The 24880-nt window shown below is 35.6% G+C and overlaps 4 protein-coding genes across 6 annotated transcripts; 1 reads left to right on the top strand and 3 right to left on the bottom strand.

Moving 5' to 3' along the window:
• Positions 1-125: 125 nt before the first annotated feature.
• On the bottom strand, positions 126-9330 carry LOC111335824 (beclin-1). Its single transcript, XM_022941823.2, has 14 exons — positions 9062-9330; positions 8466-8542; positions 7938-7996; positions 7766-7847; positions 6607-7001; positions 6116-6199; positions 5778-5838; positions 5579-5667; positions 5319-5390; positions 4518-4556; positions 3600-3642; positions 3229-3278; positions 996-1052; positions 126-570 (listed from the first exon to the last, which is right to left on the bottom strand). Exons 1-14 carry the CDS (start codon positions 9186-9188, stop codon positions 465-467), a joined length of 1341 nt encoding a protein of 446 aa, XP_022797558.1. The 5' UTR covers positions 9189-9330; the 3' UTR covers positions 126-464.
• On the bottom strand, positions 1862-2805 carry LOC111335825 (uncharacterized). Its single transcript, XM_022941825.2, has one exon. The coding sequence runs from the start codon at positions 2688-2690 to the stop codon at positions 2088-2090; it is 603 nt and encodes a 200-aa protein (XP_022797560.2). The 5' UTR covers positions 2691-2805; the 3' UTR covers positions 1862-2087.
• A 108-nt stretch (positions 9331-9438) lies between the features above and the next one.
• On the top strand, positions 9439-18660 carry LOC111335820 (AP-4 complex subunit beta-1). The gene is made up of 19 exons (XM_022941818.2): positions 9439-9771; positions 10313-10485; positions 10566-10696; positions 10890-10942; positions 11481-11575; positions 12231-12324; positions 12574-12697; positions 13002-13128; positions 13222-13317; positions 13837-14006; positions 14116-14240; positions 14890-15055; positions 15335-15408; positions 15521-15601; positions 16413-16530; positions 16964-17058; positions 17156-17280; positions 17552-17693; positions 18050-18660. The coding sequence occupies exons 1-19, from the start codon at positions 9523-9525 to the stop codon at positions 18203-18205; spliced, it is 2394 nt and encodes a 797-aa protein (XP_022797553.2). The 5' UTR covers positions 9439-9522; the 3' UTR covers positions 18206-18660.
• Positions 18661-19550: 890 nt separating this feature from the next.
• LOC111335821 (ribonuclease kappa-B) lies at positions 19551-24873 on the bottom strand. Of its 3 annotated transcripts, none has more exons than XM_022941819.2 (4): positions 24720-24873; positions 24496-24593; positions 23287-23382; positions 19551-19701 (listed from the first exon to the last, which is right to left on the bottom strand). In XM_022941819.2, exons 1-4 carry the CDS (start codon positions 24789-24791, stop codon positions 19686-19688), a joined length of 282 nt encoding a protein of 93 aa, XP_022797554.1. In that variant the 5' UTR covers positions 24792-24873; the 3' UTR covers positions 19551-19685. The 3 variants fall into 3 exon arrangements, with proteins under 3 accessions (XP_022797554.1, XP_022797555.1, XP_022797556.1); XM_022941820.2 differs by lacking the exon at positions 19551-19701 and adding an exon at positions 19967-20121; XM_022941821.2 differs by lacking the exon at positions 19551-19701 and adding an exon at positions 22720-22874.
• Between the last annotated feature and the right edge of the window lie 7 nt (positions 24874-24880).

Genomic DNA, 24880 nt, shown 5'->3' on the forward strand with positions numbered 1-24880 from the left:
AGTCTTTCTTTTTTTGTATAAAATCCTTTTTTCGACAATAAAAGAAATCGACACACCTAATATACGACAAACATGCCTTACTTTTACTTTGGTTTGTTTCTTTGTTATTTCTCTTTTAAGTTTCTGTTTCAACATCAATAAATCGTGAAATAAGGGGGAGTGGAATTCTCAAAACTGAAATTCAAAGAAAGAGAAATCTGTGGTCACAAGAAAGGATAATTCATGTTTTAAGACGATGACTATGAGAATTGGAATCGTTCAAGCCTTGTGAAATGCTCTGAAAAGATCTACATTGGACTTTAGAGAATTTGAAATTTTTCTCTTTTAAGAGTCTTGTTTATATTACTCCTTCAAAGGCAAACCACAGACTACATTCAAGACTAATTATTCAAAGTCAAACTCTGTGTTCGTACATTATGAACTTCTTGCAGAAGTTCATAAACTTGGCTGACCGCCTGACAGAGTCACTTTTCAGTAAACTGGGACGAAACCCACGCTAGTCCCCACTTCAAGTTGGTCAGCACGAATTTTAACGCCTTGGTCCACTGCTCCTCGGAGTTGAACTGAATTCTGATGAGACAGAAACAAGAACAAAGATCCAATGACGCTTGTCTCGGTTAAATTCTGTGTAGAAGTGCTTTGCATACAGAGATAGGTTCCAAGTATTAGTTTGGAGAAATTTTCCATCGTGTGTCGAAAGTAATAACGAAATGTGTTGATTTTGATTTCTTCGCTCGGTGATTATTCCGCAAAATTCGCGCCATCCGCTCAACCAATCAGATGCAAAACTAAAACCAAACGCGGCTTGGTCACTCGCGCTTTCCCGCAATTTCCCGCGCTTCAAGCAGTTTAAGTTCTCATTGCTTTTTTGAGATAGTATCCTCTTCCTTGATTAGTAGCAGTAATTACTTGTTTTTGCGTCATTCAAATGGAAAACTTTGTTCACTTTTTCACTGTTACCCTTATACTTCCTAGAAAAAAATCTGTCAACCTACTTGATGGAAAAAGCTCCGCCATTCCCACTTGAATCGTGGATTTTTCCTTTTTCCATCCTGAAACGAAACAGAACGAAATTTACCATAACAAAACTAGATAAACGGATGGAACTACGTAAACTAGTGTGACCTTTTCAAAGCATCGTCTTTGAAGAACAGTGAACCCTGTTGCACTTATATGCGCAGGCTCTGGGCGTATTAAATTCCACTACAGATTTGATCATAGTCCCCTCAACTAACTATGATTTTATTTATTTATTTTTTTACCTCTGGCCGTTTGCTTACTAAGTCTCGCCGTCGATCTTTGGCCAATTGTAACACACTGTGACAACATTGCAAGTCACGCGCTTGTTAAGTGCACGTGCAGTATTGACATCGATTCATCAGAAACTTTCCTAAAACTATCGTTTGGAAAAATCACAAATATTAAGCTTCGTGGAAATTGAAGCAGATCCAAATGAGTTCGTAAAAATTTTCCCACGGAAACTTAGGACGAAGTCCTTCAATGAAGACGCCTCGGGCAGCATCTGGGACGCGTTGAATGCCACAGAATTAACGCGCGCGCAACCTTGTGTTTTTAATTTACAACAAATACACGATCAAAACTACTTAAAGTTTCTGTCTATGGCAGCATTTTGGCGGACGGTTCCAAATGCGCACAAAATCAAGGTGCGCGCAAAAAAAGGCCACGGGCGCGCCGACTTAAAAGTATCCCACTCATGCTTTATAACATAAGTGCCTCCTAATTAAAAATTTTGATTGTTGTCGCTTCTTCGTTAAGGAAAAGTTAGATCCCGTCTTTTCTACGTAAAAATCATCACTTTTCTTCCCCTGTTATAGAAAGGAAATCAAACACCAAACAAGTCTTCGCCTTCACTGTTTAATCATTTTTCTTCTATGTACAATCCTTTGAGTTAAAAAAAAGGAAAGATGACAAAACAGAGGATCCTGTAAACTTCGCTTACTAACAGTTCTTCAGCGTTTTAGGCGTTTGCTCTCTTAAGAGAGTTTGTAGAGACTTAAAAGTCTTTGAGTGTTCTTAGAAGGGAAAGCAAAAGACATGGCGGTTTTGTTTTTATAAAGTCAGTCAGTTCACTTGCGGGCGGATCGTCGCCTCCTGCGAATCTTGCGCTTTATCTTGGGTGCGGCTCTCTTGGTCGCCTTCTTAGTTCCTTTGTAGTATCTCCTCTTTCCGACGCGTCTTTTAGCCGGGGCCCTGCGCTTTCGGATCACTTTCTTGGCCTTTCTCGCCTTTTTAGCCTTCTTGGTGACTTTCTTCACCGATTTCCTGCCCGGACTCTTTGACCTTGATCGGGATCGAGAACGGGATCTAGTCTTCGAGGTTGATCTTGACCGAGAGCGTGATCTGGAGCGGGATTTGGAACGCGATTTGGAGCGCGACCGCGACTTGCTGGAAGCAGCAACAACTTTAAACAAAGCTCCATTCTTCACCAGTGATTTGTCTTTGACGGCGCGCGCCAACGCGATTCTCACTTGAAAAGGTGTAACTTTCTTTGTTCCACGTTGCGCGTGGAGGTAGGCCATAATTGCTTTCGCGCTTGAGCCATTACGATCTTTCAAGGCGGCGATGGCAGCTAATACCTTTTGGCTTGTAAGAGCAGGCCTCTTGGCTGCCTTCTTCTTCTTGACTAATGCTGACTTTTTAGCAACACGTCGGGTTTTAGCTTTGGCCATTTTTTAACTGTTCTGGCGAATTTTTTCACGGAGCGCAGAAAGTACGTCTGAACAGCTTGGAGACTTGCAGCAAATGACTTAATCAAGTGGGGGCACGTCATAAACGTAACGATCAATTAACTAATTAGCTGTTGATTATTAGGCTAATTTAATGAGAAATTAGTGACGCAAAAGTTACGTCATGAATGCTCGTTACCAATTAGTACAGTTGGAGACAAATATTTAGTGGCGTATGCTTGACGTCATGAAAGCAAAATTCCAATTTGTCACACAATCGTGAGAGTCAAACAATGCGTGACACCCGAGAACCCGAATAAAACTGAATCTGAATTTTAAGTTTTTTTCAAAATTTACACTAGCGATCTGCTACATTAAACCGCAGACAGAACCTTCGATAAATTATGCTTGCACATACATGTAAGAACAAAAATTGCTCAGAACTTCCCAAAATAATAAATTCTTTAGCAAAATGTAGTTCATGAAAGACATAACAAACGCTTTTTTTTTGTTTTATTGGTATATATTTACACTATCTCACCTATATGGAAGGCAAAACCTCTTGTCCACTTTTTCAACAGCTTCTTTAAACTAAGGATACAAAAAAAAAGCAGTTTTCGACTTTACGAGTGTAGTTTTTGCCAGTAGATAGTTTTTAAAATGCCGCTCAATATCGAGCGTCTATGGGACTTCTTAAATAAAGAATTCCTAAGGACATTACGTTTCCACTGTTTCAATGATCTGCTGTAAAAGAATTTAACCTACAAACAAATAAACTTTTTCCACAGCCTTTCATTGCCTGTGTTCGAGTTTGTTCGCTAGTTTTCGCTAAACATCTTTGTAGTTTGTTTAGTACTTGCGAGAAAGAGAGAAATGTTTTTATTCCGTATTTCTAATATTACATCAAAATACCTGTTGTAGACAGTCTAAAAATCCAACCATTGCCTGATCAAACCTGTATAAAATACATCAGAGTACGAAAATGTAGCACATTTTAGTAAAATTTGAGCAATGATTAAAAGAAAATTCGAGTCTGGAAATCTTTCTGCGAGATTTCCATGTTTTCATTATTACAACCAGCCAGTCATCGTCCGTTTTCATTTTAAAAAGACCAATCAGAGAAAAGCAGACTAGTAAGCACGCAGTCCTATGGCGGGAAAACTTTGGTCTTAATACGAGAAACACGAGCATTTTAAATATTCTCAGGGCAAGCATGTGTTTTCTACTTCAGTTAAGAGATTTTTAGGGTAAATTTTCTATCAAATTGGGCTCCAGGTTCGAAACCAATCTTCAAACATGAAGTCTTTCATCATACGAGTTCCACAGCGAAAGACTACAAGGAAAGTAACTCTAAATTTGATGAGTGAGTTGTGCAAGCATTGGAAACGTCGAGAACTCACGTGGAAAACAATCTCAGGTAAGTTTACAATTTTTTAACGATGAAACGATCTCATTCCGATGGATATCGTTAGCGAGTGGTAAACTAAAGGACACGGTCCTTTGAAAAAGCTTTATATTGACATGGTTGGATTAATTCACAACCTCTAGCTATCTCAAATGATGTTCTCTAATGATGTTCTTGATTCACAAGAAGAAAAAATAAAAAGTGACATTCATGATTTGCGAACGTAACCATAATTCATTTGCTAATTCTTCGTATCATTTATATCTCACTATTTAGGGGTATTCCCATGTCAAAAGATTAGACCACATTAATAACGTTCTTCTTAATTTAAAATTTGAATTCGTGAATGTTTTTTCTGTAGCCGCAATCTAGTTTGACACGAACCAGATCTGAAAAGAAAACCTTTACATTCTCTTGTCACTTACTTTGTGTCCCAGAAGAATCTAAATCCACCAGAGCCATATCTGTTGAAAAGAAATTCGGTTGACATTACAGATTTTCTTATCTGTTTGAACTTTAATTGTTGGTTATAAAGGATACCTTATGAAAACAAGCTCAGCAGTACGTTAAAAAAAACTATGACATCTAAAGTCATTGTTATAACATTCTACTCACTGTATTTCACGACCAGAATCAAACGAGTTGCTAACGAAATTGATTTCATCATGAAAGTTCAAATATTCCTCAGGTTATCAGAGAAATAAGTTGTACTCTGAGTTTTAACCTGCAATTCTGCTAAAAAATGGTAATATATACCGTAAATCTTCTAATAAGCCCCCGGGGAATTATTTTTTTCAGGTACTTTATAGGGGTGGGGTGGCTTATTAGAGGTGGGAGGCTCATTAGTTTAGCCCGATGTTTACTACCAGGATACAATAGGATATGATGTACTGTATTTATTGAAAAATTCTTCTCATTTTACATTTTTTTATTTCAAAATCCTCAGTAGAGTCTTACGAGTTGTATGATTTGTTATAACGATCTTGTAAATCAGTCCAGCAGAAACATAATAAAATGGCAAACTAAAAGGGTGGGGAGGAGTTTAATGAATTTCACCCTCTAAAGAGGGTGGCTAATTAGAGGCATAGCATATTAGAGGGGGGAGACTTAATTTCTTCCTCTAAAGAAGGGGACCTATCAGAGGGGGTGGCTTATTAGATGGGGGGGGGGGGGGCTTAACAAAGGATTTAAGGTATTCATAACAGAGAAACATGTTTGATACTTACAAAGGGAGATCCTTTGACTTGTCTGTCAGTGATTCTAGATAGGAATGATTTCCATAAGGAACCAAACGATACCTATATTGATTGTAAAATATGATATGACGGAGGTAAATGTTTGCAAAAGCATGTGCAGAAAACTGAAAGATTTCTATAATTTTGAGACTGCTGTCAGAATTTTGAATTCATAATTTATCCCTATGGCCTAGACTTCTAAATTTTATTCTAGGAATATTTCACTTGGACTGCTCTTCCTTTGGACTTACCTCTCAAATGTTAAGTTCATCTTTCTGGCAAGAGAATGTAATAACAAGACTGTTTGACCCCATGCAGCATTTATTTCACTCCACTCAACCTGCAATAAATGACACAACAAATACCTTTAATCCCTTAATATTTGTAATTATTTTATAAGTTTTAAAAGATTAGGGCCATAACACTTCCAGGTGCTAGAGTAAAACTTACGGGCACACTTGGCAGTCGACCCAGCCTGAAGTTGTTGATTGTTCCAAAGTGACCTTTGTGCCTACAGAGAGATTATGTCAAGCTTGCATCATTATCCAAAAATTTAATTTAATTTGGTTTAAACCACCTTAAGAGAACTTATAAATCTAATTAAGCTTTTATCACTACCGAAAAGAACAGGTTTACAATGCACTCAATTGCATAGTATCAGTAACCTTTGCAGCTGATGAAATAGCTTGCCATGTGAGAGGCAAGAAAACTTTACAGTCTGTACTACATACTGTCTTAATTTGTCTATTTTTGTTGTGAATCAGTGATGATGTAAATTTTCAACTCACCATATGTGAAAAGTACTGTTAAATACATTTGTCTTTTTTAGTTTGTCTAGTTGTGCTTGGGCATATCTCATCTGATTATCAACACTGGGAAGAAAAAAGAAAACCAGAAATAAATAGACAATCAAAAAACACTAATGTTCACTGGGCTGTACACACATCACAAATAACACCAAACTATATCTGTTAGTCTATCAGTACTCTAATGGATGTAGATATTTAATAAGGTAAAGGTGAGAGATACTGCAAGAACTTAAACATAATTATTCCAATAACATTAAACAAAAAAGAGTACTGCTAATTCTCCCTGGTATGGGATGCTAGTCTATCAAATGGGTGAAACCCCCCCTCCCCCCACACCCTCTTTGTGCCAGGTTTCCCAATAACTTGTTACACCCCCACCCAATTAAAAAAAAAAAAACAATACCACCTCAGTTCTCCAAAATTCCAGCACATAACAAAGCTTCTTAAACATACAGTTAACATGAACCCACCTTTGCTGCTCATCTTCAGATTCCAAGAGTTCCTTCTGATACTCACTGAATTCCATCCAATACTTATTTTCCTCAATCTCCAATTGCTTAGATCTCTCTTTCTCTGCCTCAAGTTTTTCAGCCACTTTGCTTCTTTCCATTTCAATTTCTTCTAATTTCTTTATCAGTTCTTGTTCTTCTTTTCTAAGTTCTTCAAGTTCCTTTGACAAGGCCTCACCATCTAGCGATGGTTTGTCATTCAGCTTCTCAAAAAAGACTTTGTAATCTTTGAGTTCATCATCCGAAATCTTAAGCTGCTGGTCTAGCTGGTCTAATAAAGTGTCTGTACATTCCTCACACAAAGGGTGATCAATAGTTGACTGTCCAGACATTATATCAAACAACTGGCTTGTGACCTTTACAAAGAAACAAACACAGTCATGTGTATAAAACCCTACAAATTTGTTTGTATCATTCAAGGACTATCTAATAATAATAATAATAATAATAATACAGTTCTTAAAAATGCATTATACACAAGTCTCAATGCTTTTACATAAGATTTAAAGTAATTACAAAATAAGACAAAAATTAAATTATAAATTAAAAGTAATTTTAAAAAGGTAAGTCTTGAGCCTGGTTTTAAAGGAATCTGAGGTTTCGGAATATCTTATAAAATCAGGAAGTTTGTTCTAAAGCATGGGGGGGGGGATGCACATGCAAAGGATCTGTTGCCATAGGTAGAGGTTCTAGATCTTGGGACAGACAGACTGATGGACCTTGAGGAACGGAGGGGGCGGACAGGTGTATAGTGAGTTAAATTTCTGACAATTAAGTTGTGGGGATTTTATTTTGGTCTAATTAAGAGTAAATTGTTTGAGCAAGTGGAGCAGATGGAGCTGCAGCACACTGGACCTTACTCACTGTTTACTCACTCAGCATTTCATCAGATTACCCTGACAATCTGTTGAAACCCATTTAACTACCCAGAAAAAATAATATATTAAAATTATCATACACTATTCAAAATGATGCAGTAGAATCACATATTGTATGGCCACTGCATGCCCTCATCCTTAAACACACCTTTGAGAAAGTCATATTACAGAAAAAATCTCTTAAGGGGTTACCAGATAAAACATCCTGCTTCACACCATTATTAAATTCTGACTTACTGTACCTTAAGCCTGTCGCTGAGGTTTTCTGTATTTATGGGCTGTGAGTCTCCAATCAGAGTAAAACCACCCTCCAGTGACTGAAGTCTAAAAAAAAAGCAGAGTTACATGTTAAAAAGCCATATGAATCGTGCAATTTAAAGATAACCAAATGTAAGCCAAAAAAGGGAAATTTACCTTGCAGGAGAAATGATTCTCCTTATTACTGTATCATCTCCATCTACATTGACAGCAGTCTAGGCAAGAAAAACAATGAAACAAGGTTAACAACAAATTTTGACGCCAAATCTTCACATACTAAATTTGTTGTGCTAGTTGATCAAATGTCTTTTCTGAGAAAAAAGACTGATAGTTTCTAAAGAAACTGTTTAGGGCTGCGTCGGTGGGGGTAACAAAATAATTTGAATATATTAACAAAGTTGAAAAGGTAAATTGGCCATCGTTATGATTATAAAAGCTGACGTTTTGAGCGTTAGCTCGGATGAAGGGCTAACACTCGAAACGTCAGCTTTTATAATCATAACGGTGGCTAATTTACCATTTCAACTTTGTTGATATATTCAAATTTATTCTGAGAAAACCCATCTGGCAATTATAAGTTGTGATTATTGTAACTCTTTCTAAATCTAATCTGGATCATGCCACAAAACTAGTCTTAACTTACTTTTTATATAAGAAATGTAAATTTATAAAGGATTATCGTACCTCACATAAAGAAGGGTCATACTTCCCAGTTGTGTCTTCCCCACCATCAGTCTGGGCTACAAATTCAGGAAATGGTACTGGAAATGGAAATGCCGAGATGACAGATTTTTATTTACTTTTGATGCTAAAAAAAGGCTCATAAGTAATTACCCACATCTACAAGGGACTCACAAGAGCATACGTAGACATGGCTACCAAAGCTGTCAAATGTGAAAGTAATGATTTGTTTTGTATTGCATGTTTACCTTGAGTATTAATAGACAACAGTATAACTAACAAGCGATGATAGTTTTAAAACGGTAGAATTATAATAAGCATGAGAACAGCTGGAGTTTAAGTACGTCTCTATGCAAGGGCAAAAGTTGATTCCACAAGGAAATAAACACTACAAGTTTGCCCATGTACAAACTGTACTGGCAGAAATTCAGTATTCCAGAAATTTCTTAGTTCGATTGCTTTTTCAAAGAATTGTACCGACAAGCAGCTAAATCAAAGTTGTCACTGATACCTCACAGAACAAAATTAGGGAGCCTTCATTATTTATGGCGGGGGAAGGGCTCGCTCCGTTATTTAATTTGGTGATAATTGTGTCTAACCTGTAAGCTCAGCGATAGTTTCTTCGTCCAAAGACAACAAGGAAGGATCCAATTTCAGTGGTTGATAACATCTCTGACATACAAAACCAACACGGGTCGTTCCCTTTCCTTCTCTCGCAGAAGCCATTGTAATGACGATGTCAAAATCACTTCTTCCTTTTAAATAAGGATATATATTAAATATTATCAGTTCTGATACATTTCTATTTGAGATGATCCACCCATCATATAAACAAAGTAACTATTGTATTTTGTCACGATGTCAAGGTCAAAGATGCCCTATGGTACTTTCAGTAACCAGGCCTTCTCAAATAGACAATAAAGACTGGAAACTGAAACATTACTGTATTTTTACTTCATGTACAAAACATGGACTGTATTTTTTTCAGAACATCAGGGAAACCTAGCTCATGTGGAAAGTATGGCAGTATATTCTTTTCTTTCAGGCCGGGTGGTGAGGCATGAGCACAGGAGAAGAACTGAAAGTGCATTTTAAACGTCTTCAAAAGCCTGAGGAAATTATGGCGACAAGCTCAACAACATTTTTTAGCGAGTCAAACAAGAAAGGCGAAGTGAGCGAATTAAAGAAAAATTTACAGTCACCAGAAGTGCAGAGAGATGCTTCACGTTATAAGAAAGTTATCCAGAAGGTGATATCGTGCATGACTGTGGGAATGGACTTATCCTCTCTCTTCATGGACATGATAAAGGTATATATACTCATTTGTTCCTTTTTTTTTAACAATATCCAGAGACACTTTTGTGGTATTGTAGAACTAGAAGACCTAGAATAGTTGTCTGTTTTTTTCGTTTTTACTAGCTTTACCATAGAATGGTTATCAGAAAATATCCATACCCTTTCCACAGATGCTTACTTTGCGAACAAAACAAATATTTTTTCTTTTTTTTTTTCTGTTTAGTCTTAGGTAGAGGCATGAAGGAAGGTTGGTACATAAATTATGTTGGAGCATGAGTAAACCTCTCACATGCTACACTTGTGAGGCATAATTTATGCTGTCACATTCCAATCTCTTCTCATCCATAGTTTTTGCTCTCTATAAGTACAGGCTTGAGGTCGGGCTTGTGAGAGTTATCCTGATTTAGCACCCAATCCTCTTTACAACTTGATAAAGAGGTGTATAGTAACAGTTAGGGGGAAGAATTATTTATCAGTTCCTCTTTAATGAAAGGTTAATAATAAGGAAGTTGAAGGGTTACTGACAGCCAATCATTTTATTTTGCTTTTGTCAGGCTGGAGCCACCCATGATCTTGTTCAGAAGAAGCTGGTGTATCTGTACATTTGTAGTTATGCACAATCTAACCCTGAACTGGCTTTGTTGACCATTAACACCTTGAGGAAAGATTCTCAAGACAGCAGTGCTATGGTCAGAGGTCTTGCCCTGAGAAGCATGTGCTCATTGAGGTAAATAATCATTTGATTGCAGAAGTACAGGGTATTGCACAGAATATGATTGATTGATTTATTGTTGCTGCCTCCTATAGGCTGCCTGATCTTGTGGAATACATTGTAGAGCCTCTTCTGGCTGGTCTAGGAGATACAAGTTCTTATGTGCGTCGGTGTGCAGTAATGGGATGTGTGAAATTGTACCATCTTATTCCTGACTTTGTTGAAGGTACAGTATTCATGAAAAACCTAATGACTTAATAAATCCAATATTCCCCTCTCTTACAGGGTAACTTGCTGAAGTTTTGTTAATAACTTTCCATTGATTACAATGGGAAAAATATTGATGAAGACCATTCATTTGCTATAGTGATGTGTGTCTAACCTTAATTAGTATTTTTTGGTGTATTGCATCAAAACAGATAATGGAATCATAGACAAACTTTGCCGACTATTGACCGACCCAGATCCTCAGGTATGTGCATCATACATACCGGTTATGGTAATGATTATTATTATGGTTAGCTTGCCAACAGTTTTTGAGGTAAAGGTATAGAAGTTGATCCCACCAATGTGTTGGCCAACACATTGGCCAGTCTTTACCTTTACCATTTTGGTAAAGGTGAAGAATCCGATTCCACCAACATGTCAGGCAATGCGTTAGCATTATGTTGGTAGTGTGTTGGCTAATGCATTTAGCCGACGCATTGGTTGATCTTACCAATGCTTAAGTAGAGTGTCAGCTGATGCATTGGTAGTGTGTCGGCTAACATGTCAGTAGATGCCTTGGTGGGATCAGATTCTTTACCATTACCATTTTTGATGTGTTGCAATTCCATCTGACATATACGACCTACTTCAAAATCATTTATTATGGATATCTTTATAAATCTTGATCATGATAATTTTGATACACCAGTTTGCCCCAGGAGTAAAAAGCTTCTGAGCAAAATGTATCCAGCAGGTCAGCATTAATGGGGTAAAATTATGTCTAACAATTTTTCCATCTTTAGGTAGTTTGCAATGCTATTTCAGCTTTGGATGAAATCCTTGCTGCTGAAGGTGGAGTACAAGTGAACAAAAAATTTGCTCATTACATGCTTAAGAGGTAACAATGATTTGCTAAGATAAAAATAAGTTATAGTTGAATTTTAACCTTCATGAAGGTCTATTAAAGCTGATTTTAAAATTTGAATGAGTGTATTTTGTCAATTAGCCTAATATAACTGACTCATAATTATGCAAAATCAAATACTCCTTATGCTTTGCAATGTAATATACAAGGAAAATTGAATTGGTCTTATAAATTAAGTGGAGGCCACAGTGGCCTCTTGGTTGGTGCGCTCAACTCTGGATCAAGTGGTCCAGGTTTGAGCCCCAGCCAGGGACATCGTGTTGTGTTCTTAGGCAAGACACTTTACTCTCACAGTGCCTCTCCTCACCCAGGAGAATTAAATGAGTACCAGTGAATTTAATGCTAGGGGTAACCCTGCGATGGACTAGCATCCCATGTAGAGGGGGAGTAGAAATACTCCTAGTCACTTCGTGCTACAGAAACCGGAGTTAAGCACCAGCCCGATGAGCCACATGGCTCCTGAGTGGTCTTTACCTTTTTTACCTCATAAATTAGGGGAGCTTTTTTTGAATGGGTTACATTTATTTACTTATTTACATCTGTTATAGATGATGAGAAATTTCAAACTGTGCAAAACTGTTTGTCAATGATTTCTTGATCAATGTGTTTGTTTTATGTCATTGACCAGATTAAAATCCTTCAGTGGATGGGGGCAGAGTTTGCTTATAGAACTAATGAAGCGTTATAAACCATGTGATACAGATGAATTGTTTGAAATAATGGTTAGTAAAAGTGGCATGTATATAATGACTGTGTGATCTCTTCCTCATTCCACTCTTTTGATCATAGGTGATATACTGTATAATGGTTGTTTTACATTGTTTTTATTTAAACTTTGAAAGAGTTTCAAAATGTCCATTGTCTTTGCATCAGGTTAATTTCTTATTCTGATAACAATCATACTTCCTGAGTTTAAACTTATAGGCCTAGGTAAAGCATTTGATTAGTTGTGATTTATTTGAATTTGTTAGAACCTGCTTGACGACCGCCTCAAGCATCCTAACAGTGCAGTAGTGATGGCTTGTATTCAACTTTTTATCCATCTGACAAAAGATATGAAAGAGTTAACTGAACATGTGTACAAGAGAATTAAAGGTAGATTCAACAATTGATAAACAAAAATAATTGATTACTTTAGTTTACAGGGTGTTCAATATGAAATAAAAGGGCAGGTCAATAGTTTAGACTTAGAGGAGATTAAGTTTCTACACATGTTGTCTCAGAAAATTAGCAGGACTGAATTCTGTGCAGTAGCTGGAGGATCTCAGATTTTAGATGGCTGCAGACACTCTGTGTCTGTAAGTGTTAGCCATTTAACACAAAATGCATAACTGCTGTCAGTAATGGTGCATGAAAGCATCTAATGGAAAAATGATATGTTACGATTTCTTCTTCATAGGTCCACTTATGACAATTGTCTCTTCAAGTAATGCAGAGTTGGTGTATGTGTGTCTGTGTTGTATAGAACTTCTACTGACTAAGATTCCAAAATTATTTGATCAAGAATACCGCTCCTTCTTCTCCAGGTAATTCTCAAAGCAACTGCAAGTTCTTGTTAGTAATCATGGTATTTCATCATTATTGACAAAGAAGTATTTGGCTCTTGTTTTGATAATTAGGCACACTGATCCACTGTATATTAAAACCAAAAAGCTTGAGATCCTCACCACTATCGCATCTGCTTCTAATGTTGAAGAAGTGGTCACTGAGTTAAGGTAAGTGTTATACTGTTTTGCAGTGTTGGAATAAGAGCTGAGGGCTGAGTTTTTCTTAGAAACAAGAGCATAGCAAGGATTTTAAATGGGGAAGGTTACGGTCACAAATTTCTGCGTGCCATTCATTATTCATGCAGCCCCAGCTGGGCCTCTGCAAGCATATTAAGTGTTTGAGTCACTGTGCTTTGACAGTGTTTGATCTGTAATAAGAGATGTTTAATATGTTCATCATGGTTGCAATGATGAGTATATGATTAATTATTTGTTCTATAATTTAGAGTCCCTATCAATTGTAAAGTCAAGCTACACTGTATCAAATGAATAAAGGATCAAGAAATTCTAACAAAAGTTTAGAATTTTAGCAGTTGAAGGGTTGCAATCGTCAATAGATCACCGTGAATCTATGTCTTTGATGGTGACTCTTGAAAGTGAAGCTAACAGTTGAAGTTTCATACATCAGTGTTTGGTCTGTCAATATTTGATTTATTATAGTTACGAAATTCTCCTAAATCCACACAGTGCTCATGTTCATGATGTGGACATAAACATTTCCAAAAAATCAATCAAAGCTATTGGCGAGATCACCATGTGTCTTCCTGAGGCATCAGAATACTGCATCAGTGTATTACTGACATTCCTCTCCTGGGAAATTGAGTACATTACTTCACAGACTCTAGTGGTTCTAAGAGGTAAGTGAATCAGGTAACTTAGGATAAATTCATCATCTTAAGCCTTACACTGCCTTAAGTCATTTTGTGTTACTTTTCAGTTAGACTCATTTGCTTGTTTCATCGACAGACTTGCTGCTAAAATATGAAAAGTCAGCCATAGCCGTTTTGCCTGAGATAGCAGAATGTCTGGAAATAGTTCAGGACCCTAAGGGATTATCAGCTATCATTTGGATTTTAGGAGAGTATGGAGAGGTACAATCAGATGTAGAAGTTATAGATTTGAATTTTACATTACGTTATCTAGAAGTTAATAATAAGTAAACAGAAGCACATTCAATAATGCCAACAGGCATTATGCAAATCTAAATGGAGGAGAAAAGGAGGAAAGATTCCTACAGGTCTATCCTTTTTTGTGCTCATTATTTTGTCCCACTCTGTAAGGGCTAGAGAGAATTTCTCTTTACGAACATATTCTTATCAGTAATTGATATTTTTCTTCTCCTCTTGACCCTTCTTCTCAAGTTACCTAGGTCTGCACAGGAAGCAAGGAACTTAGAATTTTCTAAGACTATGATTAAAACATTTTTTTACAAGGAATCATTTCACTTATCTCAGTAATTTTCTTTTATTGGTACCGTAACAGATATTTTTCTTCTGCTCTTGACCCTTCTTCTCAAAAGAGAAATTCTTCATTGGTCACTTTTGAGAGTAAAAGGATAAAAGCCATAGGTCATTTCTGGAAAGTGATAGTAAGAATGAAGTCATTGTGAATAAAATCTTTCTGTGTGCAATTTCTTAATCATTTCAATGGTAATGTGAAAACCAGCCTGAAAAATGTATCAAGAATTATGTAGAGGTTGCTGGTAAGTTTAATTAGTTAAAATTTTGTTCTCATTGGCAGTCAGTTCCTGATAGTCCATACATGTTGGAACCTCTGGTGGACAAAATCGACTCAGAGCAATCTGCTGAAGTGAAGTTACAGCTACTTACTGCAACAATGAAACTGTTTTTCAAGAAGCCTCCTGAATGTCAAGACATGCTGGGTCGATTACTAAAGTTCTGCGTAGGTTAGTGTTCCATTCTCTTTTCATCTCAAACAAAAGAAAACAAAGATTCTTAAGCTGAAGAAGTGGAAACCTTGTTTAGAGGCCACTGTCAGGGAGAATTGATGATTTTCTGTGAGGGTCAACTGTGATGGGATAACATCCAGAAAAAAAGCTATTCTCCTTGTTGGTTTAATTAACAGCAACTGGGTAAAGCACTGGCAGTAAAGGCCTCTAAGCTAGTGTCATTTTCATGAGATGACTAATTTTGTCTATTTCGGTTCAATACCCTGTTCTTTGCAGATGAGGAAACTCACATGGATGTTCATGACAGAGCCCTGTTATATTACAGACTTCTTAAAACTAATGCACAAGAGGTAATGGTAACATTAAGTCTATCATTTATTTCACAATTGAAATTAATACAAACTCAACTTGCGGTCAATTTAAATCACTCATTCATCAATAATAGTGTTGTTCTTTTATTAGGCTGAAAGGGTTGTTTGTGGGTCAGATTCCAAACCAGTCACTAATCCATGGAATGTAATTACCAACACCCAGAATTCTAAGGTATAAAGTAAAATCTAGGTATATATTAATTATCTCAAAATACAACATAGTATCAAGTCTGAATAAAGCTCTACCACATCAATTGTGTACACTAACTGTACCACCACAATTGCGAAAACAAAGAAAACAGTGGGTGACAGAGCACTTCAGATCTAGGTCTGCATGGTAAGCAAGGAACTTAGAATCTTCTAAGGCTATGATTAAAACATTTTTTTACAAGGAATCATTTCACTTATCTCAGTAATTTTCTTTTATCCCATTAGTATTTTAGAACTTCCTCTACAGTTGTTAGTATTCAGTGTTAGATTTTTAAATGTAAATGGTTTGTAAGCTTTATTGTCTTCCAAATGAGCTTAGGAAACAACATAGCATCTCCTCTCTTAGGAATGATTTGATGATGATGAGGAATGATATAAATTCTCATAGAGATATTGATTCTTTTGAAGCTGTATTATAATCTAGTTTTATTGTACTTATAATCTTTAAATAGTTACATTGTTTGACTAGTTAGTTCTATTTTTAATCTCTATGGCTTAGAATGTATTACTTACTAACTTTAGTTTTGAGGGCCACCGGTTTATCAGCGCAAGCTGTTATGTGTATACCCTCTTTAAATAAAGTCGATTATTATTATTGGAAGATTTGTAAGAGTTTTGATAGAGGTGTAAGTTTAGTTATTATGTTATATATTGTTGTGATGCACTTTTGAATATTGTGTAGAAAAGGCACAATAGAAGTAATAAAATATTATATTATATATTGTACATCACCACATCATACATTCGTTTAAGAGATGTTTATCTTTTTGAAGGATGCCCTCTTTAAAGAATTCAACTCACTGTCAGTTATATATGGACAACCATCTGTTCATTTCATCAGTCAGACTATACCCTACATAAAGGGACTTCCATACACAGAGAAGGAACCAGGTATGGAGACGTTTCTACCTGAGTCCTTAATTCAGTAATTGGGGTTTTATCAACTGAGTTGATAAATGTAAATTGGCCACTGTAAAGAGTTTTAAAAGCTGTTGTTTTGAGCATTAGCCCTTCATCAGAGTGAATGGCGAAGGGCTAACGTTTGAAATGTCACCTTTTAAAACTCTTTACAGTGGCCAGTTTACATTACCAACTCAGTTGATAAAATCCCAATTACCTTGTCATTCCTGCCAATGCAGCACCACAGTTTCTTTAGAAACTTACCTTCTTTAATTTATTTGTCTTAATTCATTTCACTTTTAGTTAAAAAAATTACCTAAGAAATTATAAAAGTCCAATAAAAGGATGCATCAGGTCTGTATACCATAAACCAAATTATAGTATTGTAGCTTACACAGCAACATTTTATATTTTCATCCAACAGAGGAAGAGGAAATGAAGGATTACATGGAAGAACTTGAAGCAAAAGCACCTGATGTGCCTCCTTCTGATCCCCATGTACTTGTTGGCAATCTGTTGGTAAATCAGTTCTTTTAGACTTTCAGAAGGATGTTATTGGCTTTTGTTTGTCCTGAAGACAAAGATCTGAGCAAGCTTTTCTTATACTGATTTATAGGGAGAGGATGTTGTAAGTGAACATGACGAGGAGAAAGAAGAGGAAGTGGACATACTTGAGCTCAATGATCACCCTGTTTTGACACCTGCTCAGTTTGAGCAAAAATGGAAAACTCTCCCAGAAGGGTAATTCAAAAGATTGACACAGTACTAAGAAATAACTAGGGATGGTCAATTGCAGCAGGCTTGTATTGGGGTCAGGTGAGATAGAAATGACAAGCACAGCCCCTCTGTAAGTCTGTGATTGATCAGTCTCACCAACCACTGAAAACCACCTTCAGTATTCTACAATAATTGTGACAAGAAAGCATAGCAAGCTAGGAATAAATGATTGCAAAGAAAGGCAATAATAAAATTACCAAATGGAACATTTATCTGTTTTTGTGTATACTTTCAGTTCCTCCTGGGGTGAACCCATGGGTCGTGTTCCATCCACTCCTGAGGAATTTCAGAAATATTTCTCCAAAATTAAAATTGCCCTGATGGCCAGCAGCCCACCAGGTCAATCTCTGCAGAGATATTTCTTTTATGCACAGCAGGTAGGTAACACCACTGAGTGAACATTTAGTTATAAAACAAGATCTTATAATTATATAATTTTAACATAAACTATAGGCAATTAACTCGGACTGTTAGGAATGCTCAAGTACAATAGCATTTGCCCAGCTTGCAAGGTACAACTGATACAGCAACAAAGTTGAGTGTTTCATGTAATCACTTACATTTGCATGATGCATTTTCCCATATAGAAAGTTGAATTTCTTTCTACTTTTTAAACCCACTACAGTACTTTGCAAGGTCAGTGCAACTGTCTCAAAGGGAGCTTTGTTTGTGGTTCCACAGTCTATAGTATTGAAAAGGTTATTAATTCAGCTTTCTTCCTTTCTCTCCTTAGGCTTTGGGACAGAATTTCTTCCTGGTGGAAGCTGTCATTGATGTAACTAACAAGCAGCTTAGAATTGTTACCAAAGTAGATGATTGGTCATTAGTTCAACAGTTTGATGCATATCTCAAGACTTGCCTTGCTAGTGAATGGTTGAAAGCCCAATAAGGCTATAAAAATGATGTTGTTGGTGGTATCAACACAATTATTAATAACCTTGGAAGAGTTTATTGGTTATGGATTCCTGTGGGGTGTTAAAAGAATAAGAAATAGTACATCCTTTTAGTTATTTAATGGGGATGATGATTTAACAGTGGACATTCCATGAGGTGGCTCTTCCTGTCCACTGCTTCCAGATCAAATTGGAATTGGGAATATTTTTATTTGAGCAGGAAGGAAAACTGGAAGACCTGAGGAAAATCTCAAGGAGCAAGGACGATAACCAAAAACAAACTCAATTCACAGGTATCCCAGGCTCGAGAATCAAACTTAGGCACAGCAGTGGGAGGCAAGTGTTCACACCACTGTACTATCCCACTCCATTCAAGTTCTAGGTCTTTGCCAAGTGTTCAATTTTTTCCCACCTTTCTCAACCCATCTTATAAAAGCATGAAATTACCACACACTGGTGAAGGCATCTCTTTTTTTTTTTCTTGATGGTATAATGATCATTAATGGGGAGTAATAGCTTAACCTTACAAGTACACTTATTCTCTTTGACTCCAGAATGTAATTCACCCAAAATCATCTTTCATTCAAGATTTTATTAACAACATTTGAAACTTTTTTTTGTATAGAGAATAAAGACATGCATATGTATAAAAGAATTGTTTGGGGCATTATTGATTTGGTTACAAACTGTTCACCCTAAGCTCCCAATATTTTCAATTTCCACTTGCACACTAGTGCAAATAAATTATTATGAAATTAATTTACTTATTACTACATATTTTGGTCAAAATCTACTTCTATTCACCGTACTAAACTTCATGTACATGTATTACATGACGTAAATTAACTTCTTCATTATGCTCAAACAACAACTCTTCAAAATGAGTGCATTTGAAGAGTGGTGATGAGCAATCACAGAACTTGTATCATTAAACCTACATTCACAAGCAACTCTGTATTATTACAAACTTGCCCAATGTTTAAAAGAGATGCAAACCAAAATTAACAATCACAAACTTCTTTCTTGAGAAACAAGTTCATCAGAATTAAGGCTGACTAGCTTGTATTGCCTTATGGGAATGAATTGAACTTTGGTCAAAATCTTACCACTTGTATGCTTAAAAAAATTTACAAACGTTTTAGACTGTTTGGTATAAAGAATGCTTTTTGTTGGAAAGGGTGGTCCATATATGATGGTCTGTTATGACAGGGTTTTGGACCAGGGTTTCTCCGCAGATGATGCAGTACAGCACTGTAATCTAGTTGTACTTTGAAAGGTATCTCTTGCCTTCGACCTTGTTGCGTTTATCAAAAGTAAAAACTACCCTTAGTACTGACCCTATTTGCTTCACAATATGAACACACTATATATCATATCCATCACTGCTTCTGACCTTGTATATATTGCATCTCAAAAAAAAAAATCAGTTATTCTTAAGGGTTAATCAAAAGCAATATTAGAACACATGCATCACAGCTACGCTTGAACATAACTGCAAAACAAAAAAGCAAAAACCCAAATTAAAATTAAAACCCATATCACCCTTAAAAAAAAATTAAGACAATTTACTAAAAAAAGTCAAAGTTAGTCTATAAAGAAATTTTAACTACAAATTAGGCTGGCTCTGCATAATGGTTATCGGTAAATATCAGCATCTCCAAAATCATCTTTACAAGGAATAGTAAGAGATGTTGTCCGTAGTTCTAGTGACTTTTCTTCTACCCATGCTATTGATAGTTGTACAAAGAAATTAAATAATTACTTACTTATATATTTAGCTATATTATAATTGATTATACAATAATCTTTGGATTTATAGCTCCCAAATCAGACAAAGCTATTACTAGTGCCATTAAATCTAAAGTTCTCTTGACATTAACTTCCGTGAAAATCTTTACTTTAGGTCACAACCCTGCAAGGTTAAAGTAGTGTTAATTAAGACAAAATCAAAGTTTGAATAAAGAAACATAGTGACTCACTCATAGGTATTTCATTTTGGAGGTTGGAGAGAGAATTCAAAGGAAAAAAAAAAACCACATTGACTACACATTCAAACAGTGTATTATTTCAACCTTAAAGTATCTAGGAAATAATTATTGTTGTACACAAGTTGGCTCTTCATTACTGCAAAATACAGTTAACACTGTAGGTCCTTGCAGAAAATTCTTCTGCTAATAATACGAGTATAAATTTTGCTAAAATAATACTGTGACATGCCAATTTTTGTAAATAATACAACAGATACAACGTTCAGTGTAAAAGGAGGAAGTTAATGTAATATTACCAGCAAGCAACTATCCTCATTGAAAATTAAGAGATGATGTATCAAGGAGATTATTTCGTGTTTTTTCCCCATTACTTCCTCAACATTTCATTTTTCTCTGCCAAATTTTTTTTCTTATGATTAACTTATTTTCAACAAACTTTCAAAGTCACTAATACAACCTGTTTGTGCAATATTCAGAAGGTAAAATTTTCAAATACAATCCAATAAAAATTATCCATATCGTTGATGAGTTTATGAAACTGGCAAGTTATCTCTCTCTCTTTAACACACACACGCACAAAAAAAAAAAAAAAAAACTATCTTGGACCAGCCGACAAACAGGTGGCTGATAGATGAAGTTAATAAATTATTACTTGAACTGTCTACATTATCTTTTGAAAAGCACAAAAGGTGAAAAGCAAAGATATAAATTAAAACAAGAAAACTTGACCAGTCTTTCTAAAAATTTTTAAGAGAGAAGATAAACATTTCCACCAAAGTTTCAGTTCTTCAGATGCAATTGTACTATGCAAGTATGAATCATTTATTTTTACAAAGCAAAGCTATATTCTTTAAGCCATCATAAATTGGTTTTGGAGAAGTTCATCACTTGGAGTTTGCAGATACATGTACTACAACAAGCTTGAAACCAAAGAAAAGTTATCATTTCAAACAGTTGAAGAAAAAATCAAAAATATTTGTAACAAGTCATATTCAAAGGATTACCTGCTTAAACTTTGAAAGCCAATGAAAAAGTAGTTGCAGGTAGTAGAGAAACCATTGTGATTGGATGAAAAAATGGAAACAAAGTGTAAATAATTTATGAGGTATATAAAGGAAAGGGATCAAAATTAGCTTGTTAACTGTTGGTAGATGCTCCTCTTGTACAGTTTAAAGAAGTATTATTCAACAAATATTTTTTCTTTTTTTGAGAAAAATTCAAATCAATTGATGTTTAAAACTGTTGCTGAGTTAGGGACAAAGGATTTTCCATAAAGAAGCAAACCAGACTTCCCCTATAAAGCACCAAAGATATTTTTTTTCTATTAAAATATTTTGAGATGAATTCACCTTCCCCCATAAAAGATAACAAAAACAGATCTCTTTACAAGGGACATAGATATATTTTTGCTTTGTACCTAGGTTTCATTTTTGAACCTAAGCAAACTTTTTGGACAAGAACAAAATTGTTGTGTCAAACCAACAGGTTTTGAAAGCTCGATCTTAAAGGTCTAAATTATTTGTAAACATTGCTGAAAAAAAAAAAGAGTCTGAAAAAGTAGTTAAGTGGTACTTTTTTTTAACAATAAAAGATCAAATCTGGCTTTTGGCTGTCTTTTACGAATGAATAACACTTCCAAAAATATTTTTATAAATTTGGTTTCACTTGAAACTTAAAATCATTGGGCAAAGATTAACAACAAGCTTGTAACAGTGATTCAGCGTGTATTGCTAAATTTTGAAACAGAAGAACCACACAAACTAACAATAATTTGAAATTTTATATTTAATCTTCACTGCAGTAACCTGAGTACAACAGTAACAAAATAACCATGCAATTTATCCCATTTAGAAGACCTCTCAGAATTAAATGCCTTTTAAAGGGTGTAATAAATATTTAGCAAACCATAACTTTAAAAATAACATTCTTGTTGACATGATAAAAATGAAAATCCAAAAAAATAACCTATAAACTCTTACAAATTGTTATATACTATACCACCCTACCTGACAGTGTATTACAAAAGACAAGGGCCACTCTATTGGAGTTCATTGTAATAGGACCTTCATCACATTTAGAAACTATTTATGAAATTATCATCCATTTGTTCACTAAAGTTGAACTCTAACACAATTTGACATCAAGTGTATATTGCCGAGTTTTAAGTTAACACCAATAGATATATCTTATTAACCAAGCGCGAGGGCCATACTGGGGGAATATCGGCCTGAGGTCTCGACAGTACGGACCGAGCACAGCGAGGTCTGTACAAAAAAGACAGAGGGCCGATATTCTTCCAGTACCGTCCCGAGCAAGCTTGGTTAATAAGAGATTTATTATACGACTGAAGTTCAAAGGGACACAAGTGCGGTATCATTCAGGACCATTCGGGACAGTGCCTGGTCCAATACTGAGAGAATATTGACCAGCAATAGAGCATTTTGATTGGTTGATTTTAGTTATTGGCCCTCTGACTGCCCGAGTCATGTAATGTTGATTATTAACTATCTTAGTTTGTGTTCAAACTGTCTTGAAATTAGTGAATATTGAAATAAGATTGAACAGATTGAGTTTTCTTACTGAAGCAGTATTTGCTTAGAAAAAAGAAAATGTTAAATAATTAGTTTGATTATTGAGGAAATAACAGCTTTGGAACAGGCTTGTTCAAGTATGCATCCTAGAGAGGTATAAGAAAATTATTTTATCACAAAAAGTGTAACACTCAAAAGTTTTTATGCTCTTTCAACCTGGATATTACCCAGTTATTTCTAACTAAATGAACAGTAAAACAGTATGAAAAATAGCAAAGGTGAGCCTAAATTTACACCTATACTAACAAAACTGGTTTTGCCACGGTCCAAAATTTCTTTATACTTGTATTCCCTTATTTAGTGTAGTTGTGTAATTTGCTTTGCAGATTTTCTAAACTTTTTGGCACATTTTTTTTTCCTGGGGAAACATCAAGTTTGCAGAGAAAATTACATGTCCAGTGTTAACTTAGAACCATACAAAATAATATTGACATGCACATGTTTTTATCACACGAAGGATTAGACATTCTGAGGAGGCAACTAAAGATTTTTACTTACAGCTTTTGTGTATCCCCTGTCCGACTATTCACCCATTTCTGATGTGCTGCAACAACCATTGTAACAGCATAAATTCCAGCAGCTATGTAACAATTTCTGTGGGATAACATCATCTTATGGTCAATAGGAAAAGCTTAATCAAGCCTAACAACATTTGATGATGCATCTAAGAGAAAATTAAGTTTTAATTTTTAATTTTTACCATTAAGATAAATCTTAAAGTTGGTGTAAAAGTCACAAATTTATGTCCGAAAAGTACATTCAGCAAATTGGTAGAGAGCTTCCAAAACAGTGCAGCTCAATTGTATCCTTGACTTAAATTTTATTTGCTTTCAAATTCAGGTAGAGTAATGTGTGATTAACATTATGAACAGATCAGTGTTATGGAACAGGGAAAAAGTTCACCCAAGAGGATGCAATTCCCATGAAACTCAGAGTCAAGTTCCCCACCCCTTGTAACTGACTGCAAGTCAGATTTCTACCCCTGGGGTAGAAATGGTAATATCTAAACCCAAAGTAATTTCTGGTAAATTCTATACCGAAGGGGATTTGCAATTCTCATGAAACTTTGAGTCAAGTTTCTACCCCTTGTCACCAACCACAAGTCAGTTTTTACCCCTGGGGTAACATGTAGAAAGAGAGTCAGGTCCAAGTGATGCACTGGATCTGAAAGACATGGCTCTTACAGCCTCACATGGTGTTCACTCTAAATAATCTCGATCAAATTCCCTTGGATTCCCCTTTAGGAGTTTACAAAGATACATGCACATTTGTGCCTTGATGCACATAAAATAATTGAAACTAAATTTGTATCACAAGTGAAATTGAACATTACATAAATTCAAAGGTGTTCTGGTGCAGTAAAGGCCCTTTACACAGTTATGTGGTATTATATTATAGCATATGACCTCGCCCAAGGTCATATGCTTCTGATTTAATTGGTACAATTCATTGTGTAATGAATTTTTTTAACCTGCATATATTATAATCATTATTGTACATCCACTTACAGGTAGCTACACCTGAAATAACTGGAACTCTGACTAGTTCTCTAAGATTCCCTTGAGATCAGTAGGATACATTAATCAAGCATCTTAAATTCTCTCTCGGTAAACGTGTCATTGTATTATTTGATAAGCCTGTTTATACATAATTTCATGCTTATCAAGATCAAATCCCTTCGTAACACATTTAATGATTATTACTAACTTTGCCGATGACTTATAACCTTCTGATTCTGTCATTTTACCGGGAATATCTTCTATGAGTGCTACACTTCTTGTGCTGAAAAATACTCCTAACAGCAGCTGAAAACAAACGAGATAAAATCCAAACCATCAATTTCAAAGATATAACTCTTTACATCGTCAACTATCCCTGCTTTAAAACGAATACAAAAATATACAAATAACATCTTTGCATAAATGACTCACCAACATTATAACACCCCATATGCTTATTAAAAAGCAACAATTTGCTAGTTTGGGGCCACAAATTCTGACCATCTTTGATTTTTCTGAATTTTCGCTATGATGGCCAATGGCAAGTTGTCTCACGTGACTCGTGAGCCTCGTTTGCGCCAAAACGACGTAAA

The sequence above is a fragment of the Stylophora pistillata genome, chromosome 14 (genome assembly GCF_964205215.1).
Source record: "Stylophora pistillata chromosome 14, jaStyPist1.2, whole genome shotgun sequence".
NCBI lineage: Eukaryota > Metazoa > Cnidaria > Anthozoa > Scleractinia > Pocilloporidae > Stylophora > Stylophora pistillata.

What these genes read in the sequence shown, in the direction of transcription:
- LOC111335825 (XM_022941825.2), bottom strand. Translation starts at nt 2,690, where the DNA reads ATGGCCAAAGCTAAAACCCGACGTGTTGCTAAAAAGTCAGCATTAGTC.
- LOC111335824 (XM_022941823.2), bottom strand. Translation starts at nt 9,188, where the DNA reads ATGGCTTCTGCGAGAGAAGGAAAGGGAACGACCCGTGTTGGTTTTGTA. An exon ending in AGAATCATTTCTCCTGCAAG is followed by an intron (nt 7,848 to 7,937) that starts GTAAATTTCCCT and finishes CTTTTTTTTTAG; the next exon opens with ACTTCAGTCACTGGAGGGTG. An exon ending in ATGAACTTAACATTTGAGAG is followed by an intron (nt 5,391 to 5,578) that starts GTAAGTCCAAAG and finishes CAATCAATATAG; the next exon opens with GTATCGTTTGGTTCCTTATG.
- LOC111335820 (XM_022941818.2), top strand. Translation starts at nt 9,523, where the DNA reads ATGAGCACAGGAGAAGAACTGAAAGTGCATTTTAAACGTCTTCAAAAG. An exon ending in ATACACAGAGAAGGAACCAG is followed by an intron (nt 16,531 to 16,963) that starts GTATGGAGACGT and finishes TTCATCCAACAG; the next exon opens with AGGAAGAGGAAATGAAGGAT. An exon ending in TACTTGTTGGCAATCTGTTG is followed by an intron (nt 17,059 to 17,155) that starts GTAAATCAGTTC and finishes ACTGATTTATAG; the next exon opens with GGAGAGGATGTTGTAAGTGA.
- LOC111335821 (XM_022941819.2), bottom strand. Translation starts at nt 24,791, where the DNA reads ATGGTCAGAATTTGTGGCCCCAAACTAGCAAATTGTTGCTTTTTAATA. An exon ending in TATGGGGTGTTATAATGTTG is followed by an intron (nt 24,594 to 24,719) that starts GTGAGTCATTTA and finishes GTTTGTTTTCAG; the next exon opens with CTGCTGTTAGGAGTATTTTT. An exon ending in GGTTATAAGTCATCGGCAAA is followed by an intron (nt 23,383 to 24,495) that starts GTTAGTAATAAT and finishes GTTATCCCACAG; the next exon opens with AAATTGTTACATAGCTGCTG.